The sequence below is a fragment of the Phoxinus phoxinus genome, assembly GCF_949152265.1.
Source record: "Phoxinus phoxinus genome assembly, chromosome: 2".
NCBI lineage: Eukaryota > Metazoa > Chordata > Actinopteri > Cypriniformes > Leuciscidae > Phoxinus > Phoxinus phoxinus.
The window spans coordinates 37,213,737-37,235,522 of record NC_136877.1 but is presented as its reverse complement, the minus strand read 5'-3'; the positions used below and the strand labels follow the sequence as shown (position 1 = coordinate 37,235,522).

Here is a 21,786-nt window from a genome sequence, read left to right as displayed (position 1 = left end):
TGCATTGTGACTTATTGATTTTTATAAAAAAAAAAAAAAAAAAAAAAAAAAAATTGCCCCGTTATATGACCCCTATTCATGTTAAATTATTTTGTACACTGAGTGTTATGTGATGATATATCGCTACAGAAAATGACTAGAAATTAGATTACGGCCGTCTTAAGAAAGCAATAAGTTATGTAGAGAATCTTTCTCTTACAATTATTGAACAAAAACAGTGTCCTCTTACCTTGGTGCAGAGGGCATACGCATTTTGTTTTCACATATCAAACACAAAGTGGAAAACCCTCATATTGATTTAGCGTGGCCGGCGGAGATGTCATCTGAATGTTTTTCACTTGTAATGAAATTATCCAGGGCCCTCTTCTTGGCTTATGGCCTCCGTGCTTGTGGACGGCCAGACTTTATTAATCTGTCAGAACTCCACATGCAACAATACAGCCTCGAGAATCTCAGGGAGTTCTAGTGAGTCTCTGCTCTACGGGAAAAAGCCCTCACATATTTACTACAGTGTTCACATGCTCACACAAAGAGCATCAATGAGTCACACACTCCGCTCAGGCCAACACCAACACTGCAGATCTGTGACTCCCATGCATTTTCACAAGTAATGTTTTAAAATTGAACATGATGATCCCTGCACGTAAAATTGAATTAAAATATTGTTGTTAGAACAGACCATTTTGCAAATAAGGCCTAGGGTTTGTGTACCACTTGCCAGGATAAGTGTCAGGGCTGTTCGAGTGCCTAAATGGACCATTTACTTGAAATCGAATTGCAGAAAAAAGATTAGGGCTCTTTTATGCTATCTAACGTTTCAGATATATTTGAGTCTTTTAAACCCACCCAACTCTTATAAAAACCAATAATACATTTTTGGAAAATCTATTTTACAATAAATATACTTTTGTACAAAGCCTGGTGTACCTTTAGGGTCTTTAGTGTTTAAAGGTAGTATGTCTAAATGTCAATTTCCTTCCATTGTAAATGTCACGAGAAATTTATGGTGCCGTAGGAAAGGTTCTGTTGACACAGCAAAGGTATTTAAATTATTTAGAAAATCTCCAGATGTAGTTTTAATCTCTTATTTTGTATATTTCAATCAAAGCTATAAGTTACAGTTGTTTTTGGAAAAATAATTACTTGCTTGAGTAATTTGTGATAAAATGAGCTTACTTCTGGCAGGCAGTGGGTGAAAATTAAACAAAGGCCTTTAAAAAAAAGCACTCTGATATTTTTTTAGTGGCTCCAACTCACCAGCAACATGTAATAATTTGCTTTCAATTTTACTAAGTCTTGATGTTCAATCAGCAACATTTCATCCAGACCTGACTGTATATTTAAATTAGATTCATTTCAAGTCTGATTTTAAAACCATTAGGGAACCGCGATGTTATGTTTGTGTAGAAGAAGGAAACAAGAAGCTCTGAATCACATATTTTCCACCATACAGTATATATTGCAGACTAAATACAATCCAGCAAATGATAGCAAATGATCTGCACAGCAATTCCAGCAATTAAGACCAGTATTACAAAATTCAGAAGACATATGAATATCAAACCTATTTGTGAACCACATGGAGGAACATGCTGGACGAAAAAAGTGTCCCACCCGCCTGTGAAAACATTAGATATTTCTGTCTCATTAGTCAAATAACATTTGAAAGATCAATTTAAAACATCACAGTAATGTAGGAACATCAGCCTAATATATCCCCATTTTATTCTAGAAAGGGGTTGTGGGATTCGGTCACATTATGCACCTCCTCCTGCCACCAAAAAAGTCCAATATGAACTAATGTGTTGCCACAGGCTACATGAAGTGCTCCCTCTACAGGTCAATAAAATCCATCACAGTTAAACAGCTGGGAAAATTACCTCATTACAAGGGATTTTTGGATAAAAAATAAAAATTAAATTTAGAACAAACATATTATATAATATTACCAATTATTGTTGCATATCTATCTTTACTAAGTAGCAGTTGCCAGCAACCAGTCAGCTATCAAATTGATTGTACAATTTAATATAAGTGTAAGCGTTGGAATAAATACTAGTGCAAGACCTTAGGCAAAGTCTGGAGATATAGGCTTATATCAACACCTACCCACAGCTACAGATAACAGCATAATACATGAACTGATTATAATGTGCGAGATTAGTCCTCAGAAAAAAAGCATATACTGTTTTTCAACATGAATCCTTAAAAAAAACAGCAATGCAGCCAGTATGGAAAACTCAAAGTGGATCAAATGTCTCTGTACATGTATATAGAGGCACAACTAATAGTGATTTCTCCTCCAGTTTAGTGAGTGCCTCCTCTTCCTCTTTCTGTGGCTCTGCTCTCTTCTCTCGGGCCAGGGAAATCCAGTCACCATGGCTTGTTCCAGCTCCTCGTAATCCTCAATGTCGGAGTCCTCCTCCTCCTGGACAGGGCAGGTCAGATCTGGGAACACCTCCCTCAGTTTGGAGGTAAAAAAGGACTGTAGACTGTGGCCTGCCTGAGCCACCTCTGAGTCAGGCTAGAGAGAGAAACAGCATGGTCAGCGTCTACAGTATCTGTCCTCTTAAGATCTATATGTCGGAGTATACTCCTATACATATTTAATACTATATCAGTCATGTAATCAGTACATGAACCTGCTAACTGCCAATAAGGTTCTTACCACCTTGATGATACTAAATAATTGCATCATCAGTATATCTTTCTTAATCAGTATTTTGTCTTGTTTCGCGCTTAATATTAAGATATCATTTTTTAGAGAATATACTTTTTATTATATATTAATTTAGAAAATACATCATTATATATATATAATTTTTTTTTTGACACATACATATATAAACATATATGACCAAAACCATCCAGCCTAAGAAAAAAATGACATCTACATGCTTTATTCAAATATGATACAAAAATTTGGTTAAATATTTTCTAAGCATAGTACATAGTTGAGCTTGGAGTCAATTGTTTTGAAAGTGAAAGTAAAGTGACATGTCACACACACGCACGCACGCACGCACAGAGAGCAAACCCTATTGCTTGTGGCACCCGGGGAGCGATTGGGGGTTAGGTGCCTTGCTCAAAGGCACCTCAGTCATTTCCTGCCCCTAATAAAGTATTTATTTGTGATAACGCAATGAAACATGCCAAATTGAGCGTAATAATTTTTGTTTGTCCTTCGATCGCCCTAATCTTCACAACTGCCCCTTACGCCGCCCTTGTAAAAAAAAAAAAGCCTTCCAGACATCACTATTGCCCACTACTGTAGGTAAATGGATTGGGACGACCCTCCGTAATAGCCATTGGATCCTTTGTAAATGGTGTCACTACATGGCTACATACTTTGTACAAAAAATAAAGATGGATTTGGAAGATGCCAGAGAGAGGAACTGTAAGTAGCCACTTACAAATTCTTGTGATTTGATGGACAGGATTAGATGAATAAGCTCCTCCCAAACTTTCGTTCAGAACTTCATTTATTATACAATGCAAATACACAAAATGAACTCAAATTAGGGTAGCTTTTTTTTTTAGCTTAATCTATTAAGAATTTAATTTAAACTAAATTAAACGGGATATTAAAAAAGTGATGCATAATCATTACATCAGCACGCGGTTTGAATGTGAATCAGTTATGAAATTAAATATTCAACACTAATGGCTAGAAGGAAGTAGATTAAAAAATAATGCAATTCACTCACGTAGTTGAACTTGGCACAGTTTTTGAACATGAGCAGGACATCAGCCACAAACTCTTGAGGGGAAAGATAGTGTGTGTGGCTGTTTCTGCTGAGCCTGTTCCGGATGACGGACAAATCCATGGGTTTCTTGATGATCTGATAATAATGACGGGCCTATACATAGATAAAGATAAGAAAAATGAACAGATTTGAAGTAATAAAAGTATCATCTACAAATATAAAATCATGAGATATTCATTTTAAAATTACCAGAGGGCTGACAGGCTCATGGAACGGAGCACTGAGAATGTTGCTGAGGATCAGCAGCGTCAACTTCTCGCATTTCTGTGATCAAACAGACAAGTCATCCATCAACAGAGATATTCCACTTGTTAGACAGACTGTAAATGTCCTGAGGGAGGAACTTGTTTTGGATTTAGACTCCCAGATTTCTAAGGTCACAGGACTGATCAGAGCTAGGGCAGATGAGACCTGGCATCCCCTTCACTTACCTTCTGGTCACACGCCGACAGCCCATATGGCATCGTGCCTGTGGACATCTGGACATTCTCACAGTCATATTCCACCTCTGTTTGCTCCAAGTCCCTGCACAGGGTGCAAATCCAGTCACCTCTATGGAAGCCGAGATGATAAAGGTTAGTTTCAGTGGAGAGTAAAGACAAAGGGAGATACGTAAAGTAGGAGGGAGAGTGGCTTACATGGGAAAACTATGGAGTGGGGGAACGTGGCATGACAGGTGAAAGACCTTTGGGCAACGGTCACAGCACAGAAGGTCTCCTCCTATGAGACAGACCGCACAGAAGTCCTCGTTCTCTATCTCAGGTGTTTCCTCTGCAGGCTGATGCTCAACGGCAGGTTCTGATACATTCTCAGGGCCAGTGGCAGGTTGGAGCACCGGCGGCTCCGCCTCCCATTCAGACTCGGGTTCAAGATTCACAGTCAGTTCGGCTGTGGAATCCGGATCTGATTCAAACTCCTGTTCAGAAGCCGAGAGCACTGATTCAGGAGGTTGCTCCGAAATGACGTCTGATTCGGATTCGACTTGCAGTTCAGATTCAGCGCTCGGATCAGATTCCTGCAGGAGCTCTGATTCCATATCTGCATCTGAACCTGGTTCAGCCTCTCTTGCGGATTCAGTTTGGAAATCAGAATCTGTCACTGATCTGAGTTCAGATGGGAAGTGTATCTCTTCAGTGTCAGGTTGTAAGACAGGATCTGAATCATTGGAGATGGCTAGTACCTCGGACTCTTGGTTTAGGTTGCAAAACTCTTGCACAGGAGGCTGAGAAACCTCAAGGGAGACAGATGATTCACAACTGTGCAGATGTTCTGGTGATAGCTGCTCTGTGGGCGACACGCTGTCCTCTGGCTGAACTGATTCCTTATCCAATGTTCCCTTCAAGGACATGAAAATTATTATTACGAACTGTGAGATGATTTAAACCTTTTAGAGAAACATTTCATCAACATTGAAGTGATACCTGAGAAGTGACCTCTCTTTCTAGCACCCTCAAGACAGTTTCTTCAGGTTTGAGTCCAGACTCTGTCTGAGAAGTAAGATCTGTGCTCTGATGGTTCTGTGGTGGATGTCGTGATACCAGGATCTTGAGTCGCTCAAGACACACAACTGGAACCTTAGAACCATCTGGGGCTTCTTTGTCACTGTATCAAACAAAAACACCCAAACATTTCAACCTTTCTAAGACAAATTTGCAATGTTACTTATAGGGCTGCATGATTAATAGAAATAAAACAGAATTCGTGATATGGTCTAGTGCGATTATCAAATTGAGAAGGCTTAAGGCTGTGATTTAATTAAATATATGCACTGCGTGTTTTTGTGTTATTTTATGACCCGACGTTTTCAGTGTCTCAGAGCGGCTGTTTGCAATAAATACTGCTCCGCACAAAATAATGCTCTGTGGTTAACATTTAAAAATCAAGAAATTAAAGCAGCCATAAATATTAATATTGCAATTTTACAGTTGTACAATAAAATATTTGTATTATTATTTTTATTGTATTTTCTTAAATAATCCATTTTTATTTTACAGTGAAATATTGCAATAGTAACATATCTTATACTGTTTAGTATTTGTATTTTGTAATAATATTAATAATTAATATGTAATGTTTATATACGTTTATTATTTTACAGTCATATTGATAAATAATAAAACAATTTTGGCCAAGATCAGTAAACCTGGAGCTTTTTGTAATCACATTTTAAATTGCAATTGAAATTTTTATTAGACAAATTGTGCAGCCCCAGTAACATCCAATCAATTATACCTGGTGTCTGGATCCTCTCGAGGCATTCTGTTCTTTCTGGTATTCAGCCTTCTGTTTTCATAGGCATATGCATATACATTATCTGAAACCAGGGAAAAAAAATATGTAGATTGATTAATCCACTACAGAATATCTTCATTTATTTATATCGCAAGTTAAACATGACAGAAGCTTATTTAGAAATGATAAATGGCCTCTTCACCTGGTTCAGACTTGTAGGTGGTCAGCGTGGACGCATTGTGACTGCTTATACGTCCCGGGATCATCTCAGAAGCATCGAAACGTGCACAGACCTGCTGAGATACAGGAAGTAAACAGTAAAATAAAGGTTTTGAAACATTGCCATTCTGTTGACAGGTAATGGATGCAGTGATGTCACAACATCCGCATACAGACAAAATCAGTGAATATGAATGTGAGCCAACAGTGAACTTGTTAAACCGAATACAATCAGTTATGTGGGATGCTGCATCCAATTTGTTCTCAAACAGAAAGAGGTTAAAGGGACTGTTTCCTAGACAACAGTTATCTCTTTTGATGTACATCATCTGCATTATTCCTTAAAAGGCAAGTAATAGATCTGTGTGCACTGGAACAAAGGTGTTTTGGACTGTATGACAAAGACTGGATGTTTGAAATGGACTTAAAAAAGGAATCATGATGAAAAGCACTTCAGGAGGACAATATTATTTCATCAATGTCAATTACTATTAATATTAATAAAGTTAATTATTCATATCAGTGTACTATTCTTACTAGGGATGCACCGAACTTTCGGCCGCTGAAAATGGCACTTTCGTTTTTTGGCCGAAAGAGAAAAAGGCCGAAAATATATGCAGCCCCGCCTCTCAAGAGTTTTTTTTGGAACTTGGCGAGCCTTTGTAACCTTTGCAAGTAATTTTGTAACCTTCTAAAGATGCACAAATTCGAAGAGACCGAGCAGGTAGGCCTAACAGTGCGTCCACCGCTCGCTTCGGCCCAGTGGACATGCACCGTCAGTCTGTACCGGTGTACTGACCAAACAAGCTACCTATCAGATTGTGCCACCAACAATAAATTTGCATTTTTTTAAGGGTAGGTTTAGGGTAGGGTTAGGTATGGACGTTAAAAAAAGCCTCAAAACACATTAATATGATGCTGGTGGCACGATCTGATAAGTGGCATTTTTTGCAATTGATTTGTGCTACCTATCTGTTTTAATGGGAGGTAGCACAATCTGAGTGGGTAGCACAAATAGTCTGAACACCGGCACCGAGTCTGCTCAGTGTTCCGCTCCGTGTGTGTGCACTTTCTGCTCAGTCGCTCACGGCCCAAGCGAACGCTCCACTCATGTAACACTCACGCTCAAAGGAAAAGCAAAGTCTGCCAAAATAACCTGCCGAGGTGAAATTTATCTGTAGTAGGCTTGTTTCTGTTTGCAATAGCCCTATACTGTGCTGTAACATGGTGTGTATACCGGTAGTTGTGTTGGGAAACGCTGGTAAAATGTAGCCTTCTACCAGACTCTCGTACATTTCATTTGTACAGAGAGTCTGGCCTCTCTCCATTGACAAGCGTTAACTTCCTTGTAGGCGGGTACTGTGTAGAAGTTTAAAACTATTGGATCTGCCCATTGGATCTGCCCCTTTAGAGTATACAGGTAATTTTAAACACAGACGCTACAAGCCTTTTTGGAAATGTATTTTTAAGAAGGTATTTCAGAACCTCAAGAAACAATGCTGAGCTCTGGGAAAAAAAACCCACTAATAAAGTGGTTCTCAAACTTTTTGACTCCAAGGCAAGTAATAGATCTGTGTGCACATTTATGGAAATTAGGAGTGTACATAGATTAAAATTTAAAATATATTTTTTAGTTGTTAGTTGTTTTAGCTTATTTGAAATCTTGTTTTGCCTTATTGCCTTATATATTTTAAAACATTTTAAATCATCATCTTGAGTCCTTGAGTCCCTGCACTAATATCTAAATGTCTCTGTCTCGCCACGTAGAAAGTTTACCTGCTGCGTTGTGCATCCCTGGTCCCCAGCCACTGTTGCCAGGCTGTGAGCAGCCCTGGCCGGCCTGTCTTTACAGAGCCTTTTACGAGGTCCTCGGGGTCCTACCGCAGTGCTCTGAGACCGGGTCGCCCTCTTCGAACCGGAGCAACTCCGGCGGTCACCTCCCCGGCCTTGAGCCAGCGCGTACATCTCTAGCGCGGAGGATCTCTACGGAAGAGAGCCAAACTCTCATTAGCGCAGCACTAGGCTAAAAGTGATCTCGACAGCGTATGCAGCACACTACAACCATAGCAACTGTGTCAACAGATGACAGGGAAGTAAGGAACAACAACCTTGAGTGTCACAATGCACAGTAGCTAGTTTGGAGCAAAGGAAAGAACAATAACAAGCCCACATCTATGGCGAGAAAAGCACAAAATAATTCTCCTGATAATATATGACTTAGTTACAGCACCAATTATCGTATGTAAATCCCACATCTGGGGCACGAAAAGGCTTCTTTGAATAAGCAGCATTAACACATCAGAGATTAGACTTTCTCTCCTCCACGGCCCTCTTCTTCTCTTGTCATAATTTCACTAATGCGCAAAGTTCTAGAAAAGCCCAAGCGACTGCATCCTCCGCTAACACGACAAATGTCAGAGTCGGAGGCAGCAGCCCGTGCTCGCGACGCCGACGAAGCCCCTCCTCCAGCTGTCTCTTAGCCCTCTCTTGGTTTTTTCTTCCTCGTCTTTCTAGAATAATTACCTCAGGATTAAAAACACTCACCTGCTAGAAGCCGAGGAGGAGAGGGTGGAATGAATCAAGCAGTGGAGAGTGTCTTGCAAGCATGTGTGGGTGCAGAGAGAAGGTAGGAGGTCTCAGAGACTTTAGAGGTAATCGTGTGGGCTCTACAGCGAGATGAAGGAAAAATGCAACAGCCGGCTCCTTCAATTCCCCTAGCTTCTCATTAATGCCAGGTTAAGTAAATATGTGGTTGCACCCAAGCGCTTTTTCCCTCCCTTTAATCATGTCACAGTTATGGGCTGAAGATGATACATAAAAAAATAAATATTACACTAATTTGCCTCTGGAGTGCCAAATCTTACAGGGAAACTGATTTTGATTGGTGTTTGTCCTAGGAAAAATGCATCAAAATACTGACATCAAGAGATCTAATAATAACTTCTATAGCCTGATTTGGTTCTCATCCAATACAGCTCGAGGAGCGGTTGCCGAGCAGAGTGAGTCTGGATGTGTGTGCGCTATTGTGTGGTCTTAATTGTTTTTGAGCTCACACCACAGTTGTCCTCACTTATGTCTCACCATCTGCTTGCAGAGGTGCTATCTGCAGCTGCCAAGATGAAAACATTACAGCTGCAGAAATAGAGATGATACTGCCTGGAATGATTCAATTTCCTCTTTCTAAAATAATATTCAGAGAGGTTGAGCCCATTGCGATGTCGGGTTCACTGTTCACATGCTGTCACCCACACCAAATACACTTAAAGCAGAAGTACAGCAAAACATGTTTGAGTTCAAATAGAGAACTACTGTATGTATAGACTATATATACAAACAAACAAACAAACAAACTACATACAGTATAGTAATTCAATATAAAATAATCAGTTTCACTTTATTTTGATGGTCCCTTTAACACATTCTGTTGACAATAAGTAAAGTTGCACCTACATGTCTAATAACTCTCATTAGAGTGATAGTAGAGAATTAGTAGACTGGTTGGGTTAGAGTTAGAATAAGTTGACATGTAGTTGCAAAGTTACTTATAGTCAGTAGAATGTCTGTTGGAGGATACATCAAAATGTATATTCATAAAATGTATAAAAATGCCCAAAGATTTTATTCATATATATGATTTTTCCAGGTCTATAAATCATACTTTAAAAATAGGCTACCTAGGTTTTCCAAGACAGTGGTTCTTTAAAGGAACAGTAATGAAGAAATATCTATTGTGTTGAGTTTTAATTTAATAGCTTACTTTCTTCATTTAAATTATTTTAAGTCATCTTGAGGCCGCCTTAGAAGTTGGCCCCTGAGCTTAGAACCCCTGTCATAGAGAGACTACATGGAATATGTATAAAGGACAATTGAAAAGAGCTGTATACATTGAAATAATATATAATAATAATATACTATTAATAATAGTAAAAAGAAAAAGGTGGCCCCTCAGTGACATCACCTAAAATATATACTTTTCATTCATTCATTCATTTATTCATATAAATTTTAACCTAACATCCGGACACAAAATAAATAAATCAACCACCAAAAGTCATTGTACTGTAAGGACCCCACACTGCAGCCCTCTTCAATGCCTCAGCACATTTGCAGTGCTGCTCAATGGTCTTTCATCTGCTAGGACTTGTGGTGTGGACCAGTAAACAGCACGGTTGACATGCAACCTTTGCAAGCACTAAAGAACGCCAGGCCTGAGGATTGTGGTCAGTGTTGAGCACACGAGAGCAAAGGTATTGCTTTTGCAAAGTACAAATGAACACATTAATGAAACTCACCCTGTCATCATCGATGCGAGCAACGATAGGCTGCAGTTCAACCATTGGCTGGTTGCTGGTTTCTGTGGTCGTCTGCACTCGAGCCTGGTTGTGGACCTGTGGGAGCTCTCTGTCTGGTGATGCCTCTTGCCTTGTGTCTGCTTCAGGTGCAGACGTATGCCCTCTTCCGTTAGGAGACAGGTCTGGTGCACAGTTTCTCCCATCCATGACAGTCTGGTTGGAATTAGCAGGGAGCGGCTCGGGCAGCGGGTGGTTGTTGGATCCGACAGGCTGCAGAGGCAAAGCAGAGCTGGATTCATGCTGGACGAGGTCAGATCCAGGGTGAGAGGTGGACTGCTGCATAGGCTGAGCACCAGTTGGATGCATGGGGACAGATGCATCAGACTCCCAACAGCTGTGAAGGGACGGTGGGGAGCTCCGCCTGGTGGCTTGAGGACACGGGGCAGGGAATTTATCCAAAGGGACGGATTGAGTAGGTCTGCAGTGAAGGCAGCAGAGCTGGGGCTGGCAGAAGGTCTGGTAGGCACAGCCAGGTTCCCGCACCGCATGGCACAGAGGAGGCATTGCTATGCATGGGACAGGCTGGGGTCGCAGGATACTGGGATGACCCACAACCTCTGAGTATGACCGACTTCCACCTTCAACAACCAGCTGACCTAAAGCAAGGAGGAATCATTACAATGATTGTGCGACAAAAGATACAGTATTCCTCAGACACTTCATCTTTCTTCTCCACCAGTGTTAATCTTGTATTACTGACAAAAGCTTTAATATAAAATGATTATCAATGATAACAAAGACTGAATGAAAAATGCACATTATGATGCTAATTATTTTAAATTACGTGTTTTATCATTATTTATAATTATAATGACTTTAATTAAAACATACTATTGATGAATACAGGATGATACATGTTTAAATCTATATACTGTATAAACTGTTTGAACATCTGGTTGAACTTTGCACTCTCATCAACGAAAATGTTATTTTTGATGAGTGAAATTAAATGTAACTTTAGTAAAATTGACAAACGAACATGACAAAATATTCGCTAAACTTAAAGGATATTTTCATTCAAACAAAACATGTAATATTTTTTAAAAATACTTAAAAAAAGTTTTTTTTTTTTTTTCAAAAGCTATTTTTGAAGAAATGTAAAGATTAAAATGCATGATCATTTAAAATGGTCCATTTGACATTGTTAGAATGTTCTCAATCCCAAATGAATGAAAGTGATGATGTCATCAATCATGGTATTTGCATACTGCATTGTGATAGGCCTTTTCAGTTTACCTAAAGTGGACACCTGCTTGGTCCAGAAGCTGGCATCCCAGTTAAACTTGATTTTCAATGGGGTCCAAGCCTCTGAGAGCATCAGTGGCTCCAGTAATTGCTGCATCTGAAGAGCAATCTGACAAATGAATTATAGATCAAACCTCATGATTACAGAGACACTGGGTTATAAATATTGCATGCAATTCTGGCAATGAAACTGAAACTCTTTCTGCACTGTCTCTATTTTTAAGTCGGTGAGAGCATGATTAAGGCTAACTTCAAGAGATCTAAATGCAGCAGCAAAAAAGAGGTGAGGCTGCTTTAAACTAATAGCGCTGGCATCTTTTTGAGACCTGCCAGAAACATAGCAGGCAGCTGCCAGGAATCTTAACATCTAAAGCCCACTTGGACGTCGAGAAAATCCTACCAGCTCTTTGCTGAATAGCAGCGGATTGCGTCTGTGGTGGGCCGTAGCCCAGGTAATGAAGTTCTGCACATGCTCCAGCTGGCTGCACAGTTCTATGGCCCCCTGCAGCTGGTCCTCCAGACGATGCTTGAAATCACTGGAGATACTCTGCACCGGAAGACAACGACAAAAACATGGATCCCCTCATCACTTTCCCCAAGATCCCCATCTGTTTGGATATGTCACTACTTGGCGGAATCTGCCTATTTTGCATGATTCGCTCTGAAGACGTTCTGTTCCGCACGCTCCATCACCAGTACATCCACAGTCAGCTGGATGTTTGGAGATGAATACGTTTGGAAAGACGGAGAGGGAAACGAGGGGAAAAAAGTAATTACCTCCAGTTGTTCTATTAATAGGTTGGCCCGTTTGTTAAGCTCGTTCATCATAATCATCTTTGCCATTTTTATCTGGTTCTCTGCCTTCCTCTGCGTGATCTTTATACCGTGGAGCCTGGACAAACGGAAAGAAAAATGAACAGGGAGATGGCTAAGGGAGGATAAACAAACCGATATGGCCAGTACATCTGGATGCTTAAACATCTGCTGAAATCATTCAAAGGAAGTAATGGATCTTGTTAATGTCATTATGCTTCATGTAATCTATGCTTGTCTGTTCACGTTTTAGATGAGTAATGGAGACGCTTTGCTTAACTAGCATTAACGCTAACATTAGCAGCATCGAGGAGGTGGAATAGATGAGGTATCGTCCCACCTGCCCTGGATCTGTTTGGCGGTGCTCTCCACGGTTGATCTTTTCTCCTCCACTCGGGCCATGAGGTTCTGCAGGAGCCAGCGCTGGTCTTGCAGAGCTTTCCCAACATGCACCAGCCTAAAGACAAGAAACCCAACAGCAAGTAAAACACCTTTGACTTTTAAAGTTTACACGCAACATGCTCGATAGCATATAGTTGTTGATACGTGAGAAAGAGGCCATCTGTTCTGTCTGCATCTTTATGTGTTAGGAAAGGCGTATGAGAGAGAGAGAGAGAGAGAGAGAGAGAGAGAGAGAGAGAGAGAGAGAGTGTCTGTAAGTGCTTGCATGTGTACAAGTGCATCGTGAACGTAGGCATGCATGTCAGTGGGTATTTGTCCTCTACGCATACCGGTGGTCTTTGTGGGCGGACAGGTGACAGATGCTGCAGGCCATGAGGTCACACGTTTCACACAGGAGTTCCAGAGGCTCCTGTTTATGGAGAGGACACATGACAACAGCATGCCCGCAGCAACCGGCTCCTGAGACACGCAACACAACAGAGAAGAGGGAATGAGAGCTAATTAGATGATGCCCATTAAGACCACATTATCTGTGATCAAGAATCACAAATCAAAAAGAAATATTTACAAACGTACGAAAACAAATGTGTTAATATAAGCATGTGGAATCTCTTAGAGGTTTAATGAGGTTTTAAGTATGTTCAAATCATTTTGACCAATGCAGAGCGAAAGACCTTGTTGGCCTCTGTGAGTCACTCTCTATGCTAGCTTCATTTATTTTTAGTGCAAAAACAAAGCACATCAAAACGCTTATAAATATTTCTGGACGTATAAATGCATCTTTTTTTTCCAGCAAAAGAAAAAACGGACAAAAATGGAACACAGCAGAGCTTTGATCAATCAGTTAATGTCTCATTAAAAGCCCTGCCAATATGAGGAATGTAACTCTACGTGTGCTTTTGAAGAGCCAAATAAAGTAACAGATCCTGCTATCACGTGTACCTTCAGAATGGCCCACATTTCTGACACAAACCCAGCACTGGACATTTAAAAACCATCCGATCAGAATGCTACATGGCATGATCATATAAACTACATACTGTACAGACAGGTTTTAATATTTTTTTTTTTATTCTATTTTTGTAATCATTTTAACAATTTAGTTGCATTCGAAGAACCAAATAAAGAAGAGATACTGTTTTCACATGTGCCTTTAGAATGGCCCACATTTCTGAAATACATCCAGCACTGGACATTGGACACTGGACAAACTACCCAGCTAACAAAAGATGTTCTAAGAACATTTTGCTGACATTTCCATTCAGTTATAGAACGTTATTTCTGAATGTTCTGAATGCAAAACATCCAGTTTTAAAATGTATATAAAAAAAAAATCTTGGTTATACGAACATTAAGGGAACATTCCATTTTACCATTTGCAAACATAATGGGAATGTTACTTTTGAATGTTCTTAAAACATTCTGAAACAAGTAGCACTTTTTTTTTTTTTCTAAGCGAATATCTTAACCTTTCAGGTAAAACGTTCTATGAACGATGTATAAATAATGTTTTTGTGTTAACTTTGCGAGAATTCTTTTTTACATTGCTGGAAGAATGTTTGATCATAACACACACAGGGCTTAGGCCATTTTATTTTATTTTAAGTAATTATATATTTTTTGTTTTTCCAATAAAACAAAATTATTATTTTTTTTGTTTTACTTAAATTACTATACATTTATCTTCTTATGTAAAAAAATACAGTACCGGTCAAAAGTTTAGAAACATTAGTAATTTTAAAGTTTTTGGAAAAAGTTCAATGCTCATCAAGAAGATTCTTATGCTCATCATGGCTGCATTTATTTATTTGATCAAAAATACAGAAAAAATGTGATATTGTGAAATATTATTAAAATAATTAAAATAATATATAATTAAAACTAATAAAAATAATCTTAAAATTAAAATAATCTTAAAATAATATACAATTAAATTAAAATATTATTAAAACTATTTAAAATAATGGTTTTCTATGTTAATATACTTTAAAATATAATTTATTTCTGAATATAAAATATCAAAAGCTGAATTTGTATCATCCATTACTCCAGTCTTCAGTGTAACATGATCCTTCAGAAATCATTCTAATATGCTGATTTGATACTCAGTTATTATCAATGTTGGAAACAGTTGTGCTGCTTAATATTTTTGGGGGAACCTGTGATACTTTTTTCAGGATTTATTGGTGAATAAAAAGTTTTTTAAAAAGCACTTTTCTAACAATATAAATATTTGCTATAACTTTTTTAAAAATCAATTTAACATCCTGTCTGAATAAAAATATTACCTTCTTTCAAAAAAGAAAGAAAAAAATTACTCACCCCGAACTTTTGGATGGTAGTGAATATTGTTACAAAAGATTTCTATTTTAAATATATGCTGTTCTTTTTTAACTTTTTATTGATCAAAGAATCATGAAAAAGTATCATATGTTATTCAATTTTAAATGAATTAAAATGAATCATTTGTTACTATAAATTAAGCAGTATAACTGTTTCCAACTTAATAAATCAGCATATTAGAATGATTTCTGAAGGATCATGTGACACTGCAGACTAGAGTAATGAGTGATGAAAATTCAGCTTTGCATCATAGAAATAAATTATATTTTAAAGTATAATTATAATATTTCACAGTATTAAGTTTTTTTTCTGTATTTTTGATCAAATAAATGCAGGCTTGATGAGCATAAGAGACTTAATAATGTTTCCAATAATGTTTTTATTGTTAAAATATAAACTAGACGCACCTGCTTTTTTCAGCTCTGCACATAAAACCACAAAACCAACTCCAGAAATGAGTTTGTTTGAATACACACATCTACTTGAACCTGGGCTGAAGCAAACAGCATAAACAAAATAAATCAAACATTCTCATTTCCGTTCCATTATACCAGAAAATCCTACTCTTAATAAAACATTATCACTTTAACAGTCCCTTTGCATATATAATTCTGCAACCAGAGAGAGTTAGTCAGAGCAGAATGCAGAACTCCATTAGAAATGAAGGACCTCGGTGACAGCACCTGTCACACTGGATCTACAGTCTGTCCATCAGAAGCGCCGGCTGGCTGATGCTGAGACAGAATAGGGTAGACAGAGACACGCTGACACATTGCACAGGGAGAGAGGGTGTTAAAGTATGAGACCACAGGCTCCAAAACTGAAGAGCTCCCACTGCCTCAGTGCATACTGGTGACCGACCACATCCTGCTTCACAGCCGCACTTCTGTTTCTCTCACACTCTATCTCTCTCTCATCTTTCTTTTCTGTCATTCTTTTTGGCACTTTATCACTCCTTCTCTTGTTTTTATTGTGAGGACTTGTGGTGTCGTTATCATATGTTAAGTGGATCTCAGAGCATCTCACGCAAAAAGCACAGGGGCATCGATGAAAGGAAGCTAGTGTAGGACAAGCTGGCCGAAATTTGTGCTGCGTTTTCTGAGAGAGAATCAGTTTTAGAAACTAGGTCACATAAAAAATACACCACTACAATACATCACAGGATAATTATTCACACTTATTATAAAATGCATTATTCATTGTGTTAAAGAAGAGGGGTTAGAAAAATATGCTGCAGAGCTGATAATGTCCGGTGGCTAAGAGCAGAAATGTGCAAGCAAACAGCCAACCGAAGCTAAAAGAGGAAAGTAATTACAAATTGGCAAAAGAGAGACGTCTTGCCTATTTCAGAAGGTGATGGAGGGTCTGGCGGCTGGTGCTGCAGATCAGAGGGTTGAGTGGAGACTCTCTCGTGCTGGTGCAGGTCTGTGCACTGGAAGCACAGCCACTTGTTGCAGAAGGTGCACAAGCTCTGTGCCATCCGGGGCTCTGAACACTCGGAACAGCACTGAAGCACAAGCAGATACATTTAGAATCATTCTTTTGTATTCCGATAGAATGAGATTCGCTGACACATCTGTCAGCCTCAAGTGAGTGGCAGTCTTGATCTAGCAAGTAGTAGCATCTGTAAATATCTCAAGTAGCACGTTAAAATATCAAAAGAAGTGTTTTTTTGTGGTTGTTCATACAGTTAGTCAATATTGTTTCAACCCCATTGACTCTTCTTTTGTGCTCTACAGAAGAAAGAAAGTCATTTAGGTTTGATTTTTTGGATGAATTATCACTTTAAACTATTGGATATGTCTACTGGGACTTAATATTTATAAACCAAGCATTGTTGTCATAAAAAACAACAAAGCATTCATTCTGTACCCCACTTTAATGAGAGCAAAGCTGCCCGTTCAAAGGATGCCAAAAACATTCACATTTACATTCCGCAGTATTCCCAAAAAGCAAACCCAGCGAAACAATCACACATTATGCGACATCAGTGTGTCACAAGAAGCTGCAGTTTGCTAATTACCTCAGTGTCAAACCAAAGGCAATTCAAATGTTGCGTTATCAAACTCTCCAAATCTCCCTGAAAATGCAACGCATGACCGTCTTACCTTCTCCATGGTGGTGGCGGGATCCAGATTCCTCGGTGAGAGCGTGAGAAAGATTGCGATATCCAGCCGAGCAGCTCTCGCAGCAGTGAGGCAAGGACACGGCAAGCCTCTGACACAGCTAGAGCTCCACACCACAGTGTGACAGCTCTACCTGCGGCAGGAAGTAGTGCACACTGCACACTTTAACCCCAGTGGAGTAGACTCCTGAGCGCTCCTCCTCGTGTGCCCTCAGCCGTGGCCGGCGCGTAGCTCTCCTCATTGGCTTCCTGCAGCAGCTCGAATCCCGAATCCTTCCCTCTGACAGCCACCATGATCTTTCTTCTTAAATAAGCCTGTTCATAATAATTGGGAATTAGGGAGGGCTGATAATTATTTTTTTTTCTGGGACAAAATATCCCCGGCAGCCCTTGTTGCCAAAAATGGAAGGGGAGAGGTGCCAGATGACCTACAATATTTAAGAAAATTGCACGCGAAGGGTGTGAGATGGATCGGGGATGAGGGAACACACGCTGGTGCCCTCCTTCCTCACTTCCTTAGATCAGCACTAGTAAGGGACAGGTCCCTCCGGACAGGACCCGCTCCCACGTAACACGCTGAAACCGGGTCAGCCTTCTCCAGGAGAAGATGGGAATTGAGATGTGCTCGCACAATGCCCTGCAAAGCGTGAAATCAATTATGATCGTATCACACTTCATCTTCTCGCAAGAATTTTGAGGCATGACTTCTTCAGAATCTTTCACAGGTAGGAGATGTTCAACAACCAATGCATAAAGTGGAAAAAGGCAGACGGGCGGGCGGGCAAAAGGGGATTGGCGTAAACTAATGAAACCGCACGTAACCCAAACTGACATCGGTGTCGTGCAGATCCCCACTAAGAAACCACCGTGAGTCTGCCTGACAACAACCCCTGCAGCCTGACCTACAAATCTGACAACTCTCTCTTCCTCTAGAGCTGCTCATGGGAGCTTAAAACCATCCGATTCCCCATTGTGTACCCACAGACCCACTTTAAAACACAATTAGTCTACCCAGCCAGTCTTTCTCTTGTTCTTCGGGCAGACAGGCGTGCCTGCGTCTCCCGTCTTGCCTTCCGTGCCACTCCATTTGGCTTTTAAAACAAAAAGCTTACGCTTCCTCTCTCTCTCTCACTCTCTCTCTCTCTCTTTCTTACTGCCAGAGATAGCTCCTTTTCTCCAGTAAGTGAATTCAGCATGAGTATCCTTCTGCCTGAGCAAGCACAGCCATCTCTAGAGAAAGTACATTAATAGAAACTTGAGAGGAGGTTCCTCCCCTGGAAGAACACCTTAGTAACATCCATTAACATCATTGGTTATGAGATCATGGCAGATTTGCCCATAGCAGATGGTAATGTCTCACTACAGATCATTCAATTCATTATGGCTTCACTCATTACAAGTGAATACTTATATTTGCCAATTATCGGTTTGCAGATTGAAGTCTTAACACACGCATTGGTTATTTGAAAGAATGTAGTATATAATCCTTTATATAAGTGATACAAACTTAATCTGATGTTTAAATTACCATTGGGCCTCTGAGATGATTATTTCCTTTTCATGTGTAAATATGCAAAGACATTTGTCTAGTCAGTGAGACAAGACATTTAATTGTAGCGTATTGAAATGATGTGATGTTCCATTAAACAAGCTACAAATAGCCAAATGACTGTCAAATTCACATGATCTAGTGTGAAAATAGAGAGGGGGGGGGGGGCTGCTCTTTAAGCACACACTTGAAAGGTTCCTTCATAGGGAAACCTACTGTACAGTAAATTATTTTTCAAGTTCGCACATATCTATTTTTAGGCGCAAATGTGAGTGAAATACTCGCACTGTAGAGCCCTGAGTATGGAATGTTTTCATGCACTGGATAGGTGCAGATAGTTCCAAATGTAATATAAAAGTGAATCTTATTAGGGAAAAGGACTTTGTCAGTATCATTGTAAACATAACAGAAGAACATTTACATAAAAATAATAAATTCGTCTGAGATTCAATGTTATGACATTATATGAATGCAGATATCTTCAGTGATAAGCAGAGATAAGTAGGCTAACGTTACAGCCACAAAATGACCATGATAAGCAGCAACCACAAGCTATAAACTCTGCACATTACCAGTGAGCAAAAAAAAAAGTTAGGCTATATATATTTATATAATTTATAAATTAAGGTGTGAATTATGGGCTAGTGTTTTTTTGTTTTTTTTTACAGTAATCCAGAACAAAGGAAGTAAAAAAACGTACATTTTCATACAGCTAATTTATATTTTTTCCTATAAGAAGGGATAAATTATAATAATAAATAATCATAAAAATGGCAAAAAGTTGCAAGTCAGAACCAAAATTAGACGCCAATAGATGCTAAAGAACAAAGTTCGTTCGACCAAAGGAGGGATCCAACCATAACAACACTGCGATGCGCCTGCGCACGCGCTTAATTTCCATCACGATCCTTTACGAGTTGTATACTTCGGCAATGCACGACAGTGTGGATTACTTTATAGAATTACTTTATAGAATTACATAAATATAACACACACACACCTTTATTTAGAGTTAAATATTGTTGTAAATAACTGTTTAGCTAATGCTCCCAATTAGCCTGTAATTTGCATAGCAAGACACAGACAGAGCACGCCCCCCCAAAGATGACCTTTGCAGTTAGGAAACATTAAATCATTTAGCAGAGGTTTACACATAGACAGTATATAGCTGCTAAGGGTATACATTTCATAGTAATAAAAAAAAACAAAAACAAAAAACATACTTGCACATAAAGTCGTAATTCGCACACTGAATAAGACTTCAGCAATGTGTAAATACTGTATACCGATATGTGCAATTTTAGTAAAAATGAGTCAATATGGAGGCAAATAGCGCTACCTCTTGAGTGAAACAAATTCTTGTTAAGGGATTTTACAGACAGATAATAGGAATAATTCAATTTAAAGCCCTTTAAAATATTTTTTATTTCGCGCCATTTACGTTACTTGGCGCGAAAAATACACACAAAAAGAATAATAATAAAGACAGTTTACTCCCCAGAAACACTTAAAAAAAAAAATGAATGGTGTTAAAACGAACACGATACAAAGCGCATGCACGTGTTAAGTTGTAGCCTAATATGTCAAAATGCGCACTAGACCTCTGCGTTTTTGGGAGAATCTTCTCGCACACCTCACAGATGGGATGGGACTCCACAAAATCCTGCACAAACTGCTCATATACGTGCAACATTTGTGATTAACGCAATATAGAGCGTCACTGATATAATCACACTGACGATAGAAAATGAAATAGTGATGAACGCATGCACACATAATGAGTTTGAACCGCACCTTGCTTCTCTTGAAGAGGCACAAATCCAAAAAGCATCCTCCTCCTCCTCCTCTTCGGCGGCTGGAAGATTATAGCGATTTCAGAAATGCTTCAGTGTCTAGCTTCATATAATCATATCCTTAAAAGTCTTTCCACCCCTGGACACAATATTTTTAAAACGTTGTGATTTTATTTCCTCTACCGCTTAAGCACTGCAACTGTCAAAGGCACAACCGTGCATGCATCTATAGAGGTGCACAACTTTCAGTGTGTAGACTCCAGTAGATCTGCCATCTGTGGAAAATATCTAGCACACGCGATCAAAGTTGTAATGGAAGCGACCGCATGATCAATCCTGTCCTTCACCTCCCGTCTTTTTTCGTGATACGCACCCTGCGTTGCGCACTAAAGTTCTTTACCTTTAAATGTCGTCTGCATCCGATCCAGCAGATGTCGCCTTTGCCTCAGGTTTCAGGTGAGGAAATAGATTAAAAACATTTTTACCACACTATATTAGTGATTTGAGCTGTCAGCAAGACAATAAGCGTTCAGTCTTGTGCTGGCAGATTAAATCATATTATTATTCGTATCACACGTAGCGGCTGTTAGGGTTAGGTTAGGTAACGATGTTTATTTAACATGTTTTATCAGGATTATTTTAATTGGAATAAAATGGCATTTTTATGTAAATATACATATATTTTTTGGATTGGGTTAAAAAATAAAATTAACCCAAAAAGTGCCAATTCGTGGTAATGTTACAGCTCACACACGACACAAATAATATTTTGGTTAGTTTCTTGGATATACAGTATCTCAACTGTAATTCATATTTTGTGTGTGTAACTATAATTTGGCACCTAGTTCAACAGCTTTTATAATTCCTACAATTTCTTTCACAGATTTGAACTTTGTCGACAAAAATAAATCTCTCCTGGTAGCCATTTATTTGACTGACAGCTTTC

At 39.1% G+C, this 21,786-nt stretch overlaps 1 protein-coding gene across 4 annotated transcripts; it reads right to left on the bottom strand.

Annotated features, from left to right (window-relative positions):
- Positions 1-1,405: 1,405 nt before the first annotated feature.
- On the bottom strand, positions 1,406-21,225 carry trim66 (tripartite motif containing 66). Of its 4 annotated transcripts, none has more exons than XM_079604768.1 (18): positions 20,842-21,225; positions 17,482-17,813; positions 16,715-16,880; positions 13,360-13,489; positions 12,969-13,085; positions 12,593-12,707; positions 12,216-12,362; positions 11,807-11,924; positions 10,511-11,166; positions 7,995-8,201; positions 6,202-6,295; positions 6,000-6,081; positions 5,189-5,369; positions 4,406-5,103; positions 4,199-4,319; positions 3,957-4,031; positions 3,708-3,860; positions 1,406-2,524 (listed from the first exon to the last, which is right to left on the bottom strand). In XM_079604768.1, exons 2-18 carry the CDS (start codon positions 17,488-17,490, stop codon positions 2,285-2,287), a joined length of 3,309 nt encoding a protein of 1,102 aa, XP_079460894.1. In that variant the 5' UTR covers positions 17,491-17,813; positions 20,842-21,225; the 3' UTR covers positions 1,406-2,284. The 4 variants fall into 4 exon arrangements, with proteins under 4 accessions (XP_079460894.1, XP_079460895.1, XP_079460896.1 ...); XM_079604769.1 differs by having other exon boundaries at positions 6,202-6,292; positions 20,842-21,216; XM_079604770.1 differs by lacking the exons at positions 7,995-8,201; positions 20,842-21,225 and having other exon boundaries at positions 6,202-6,292; positions 17,482-17,613.
- Positions 21,226-21,786: the final 561 nt, after the last annotated feature.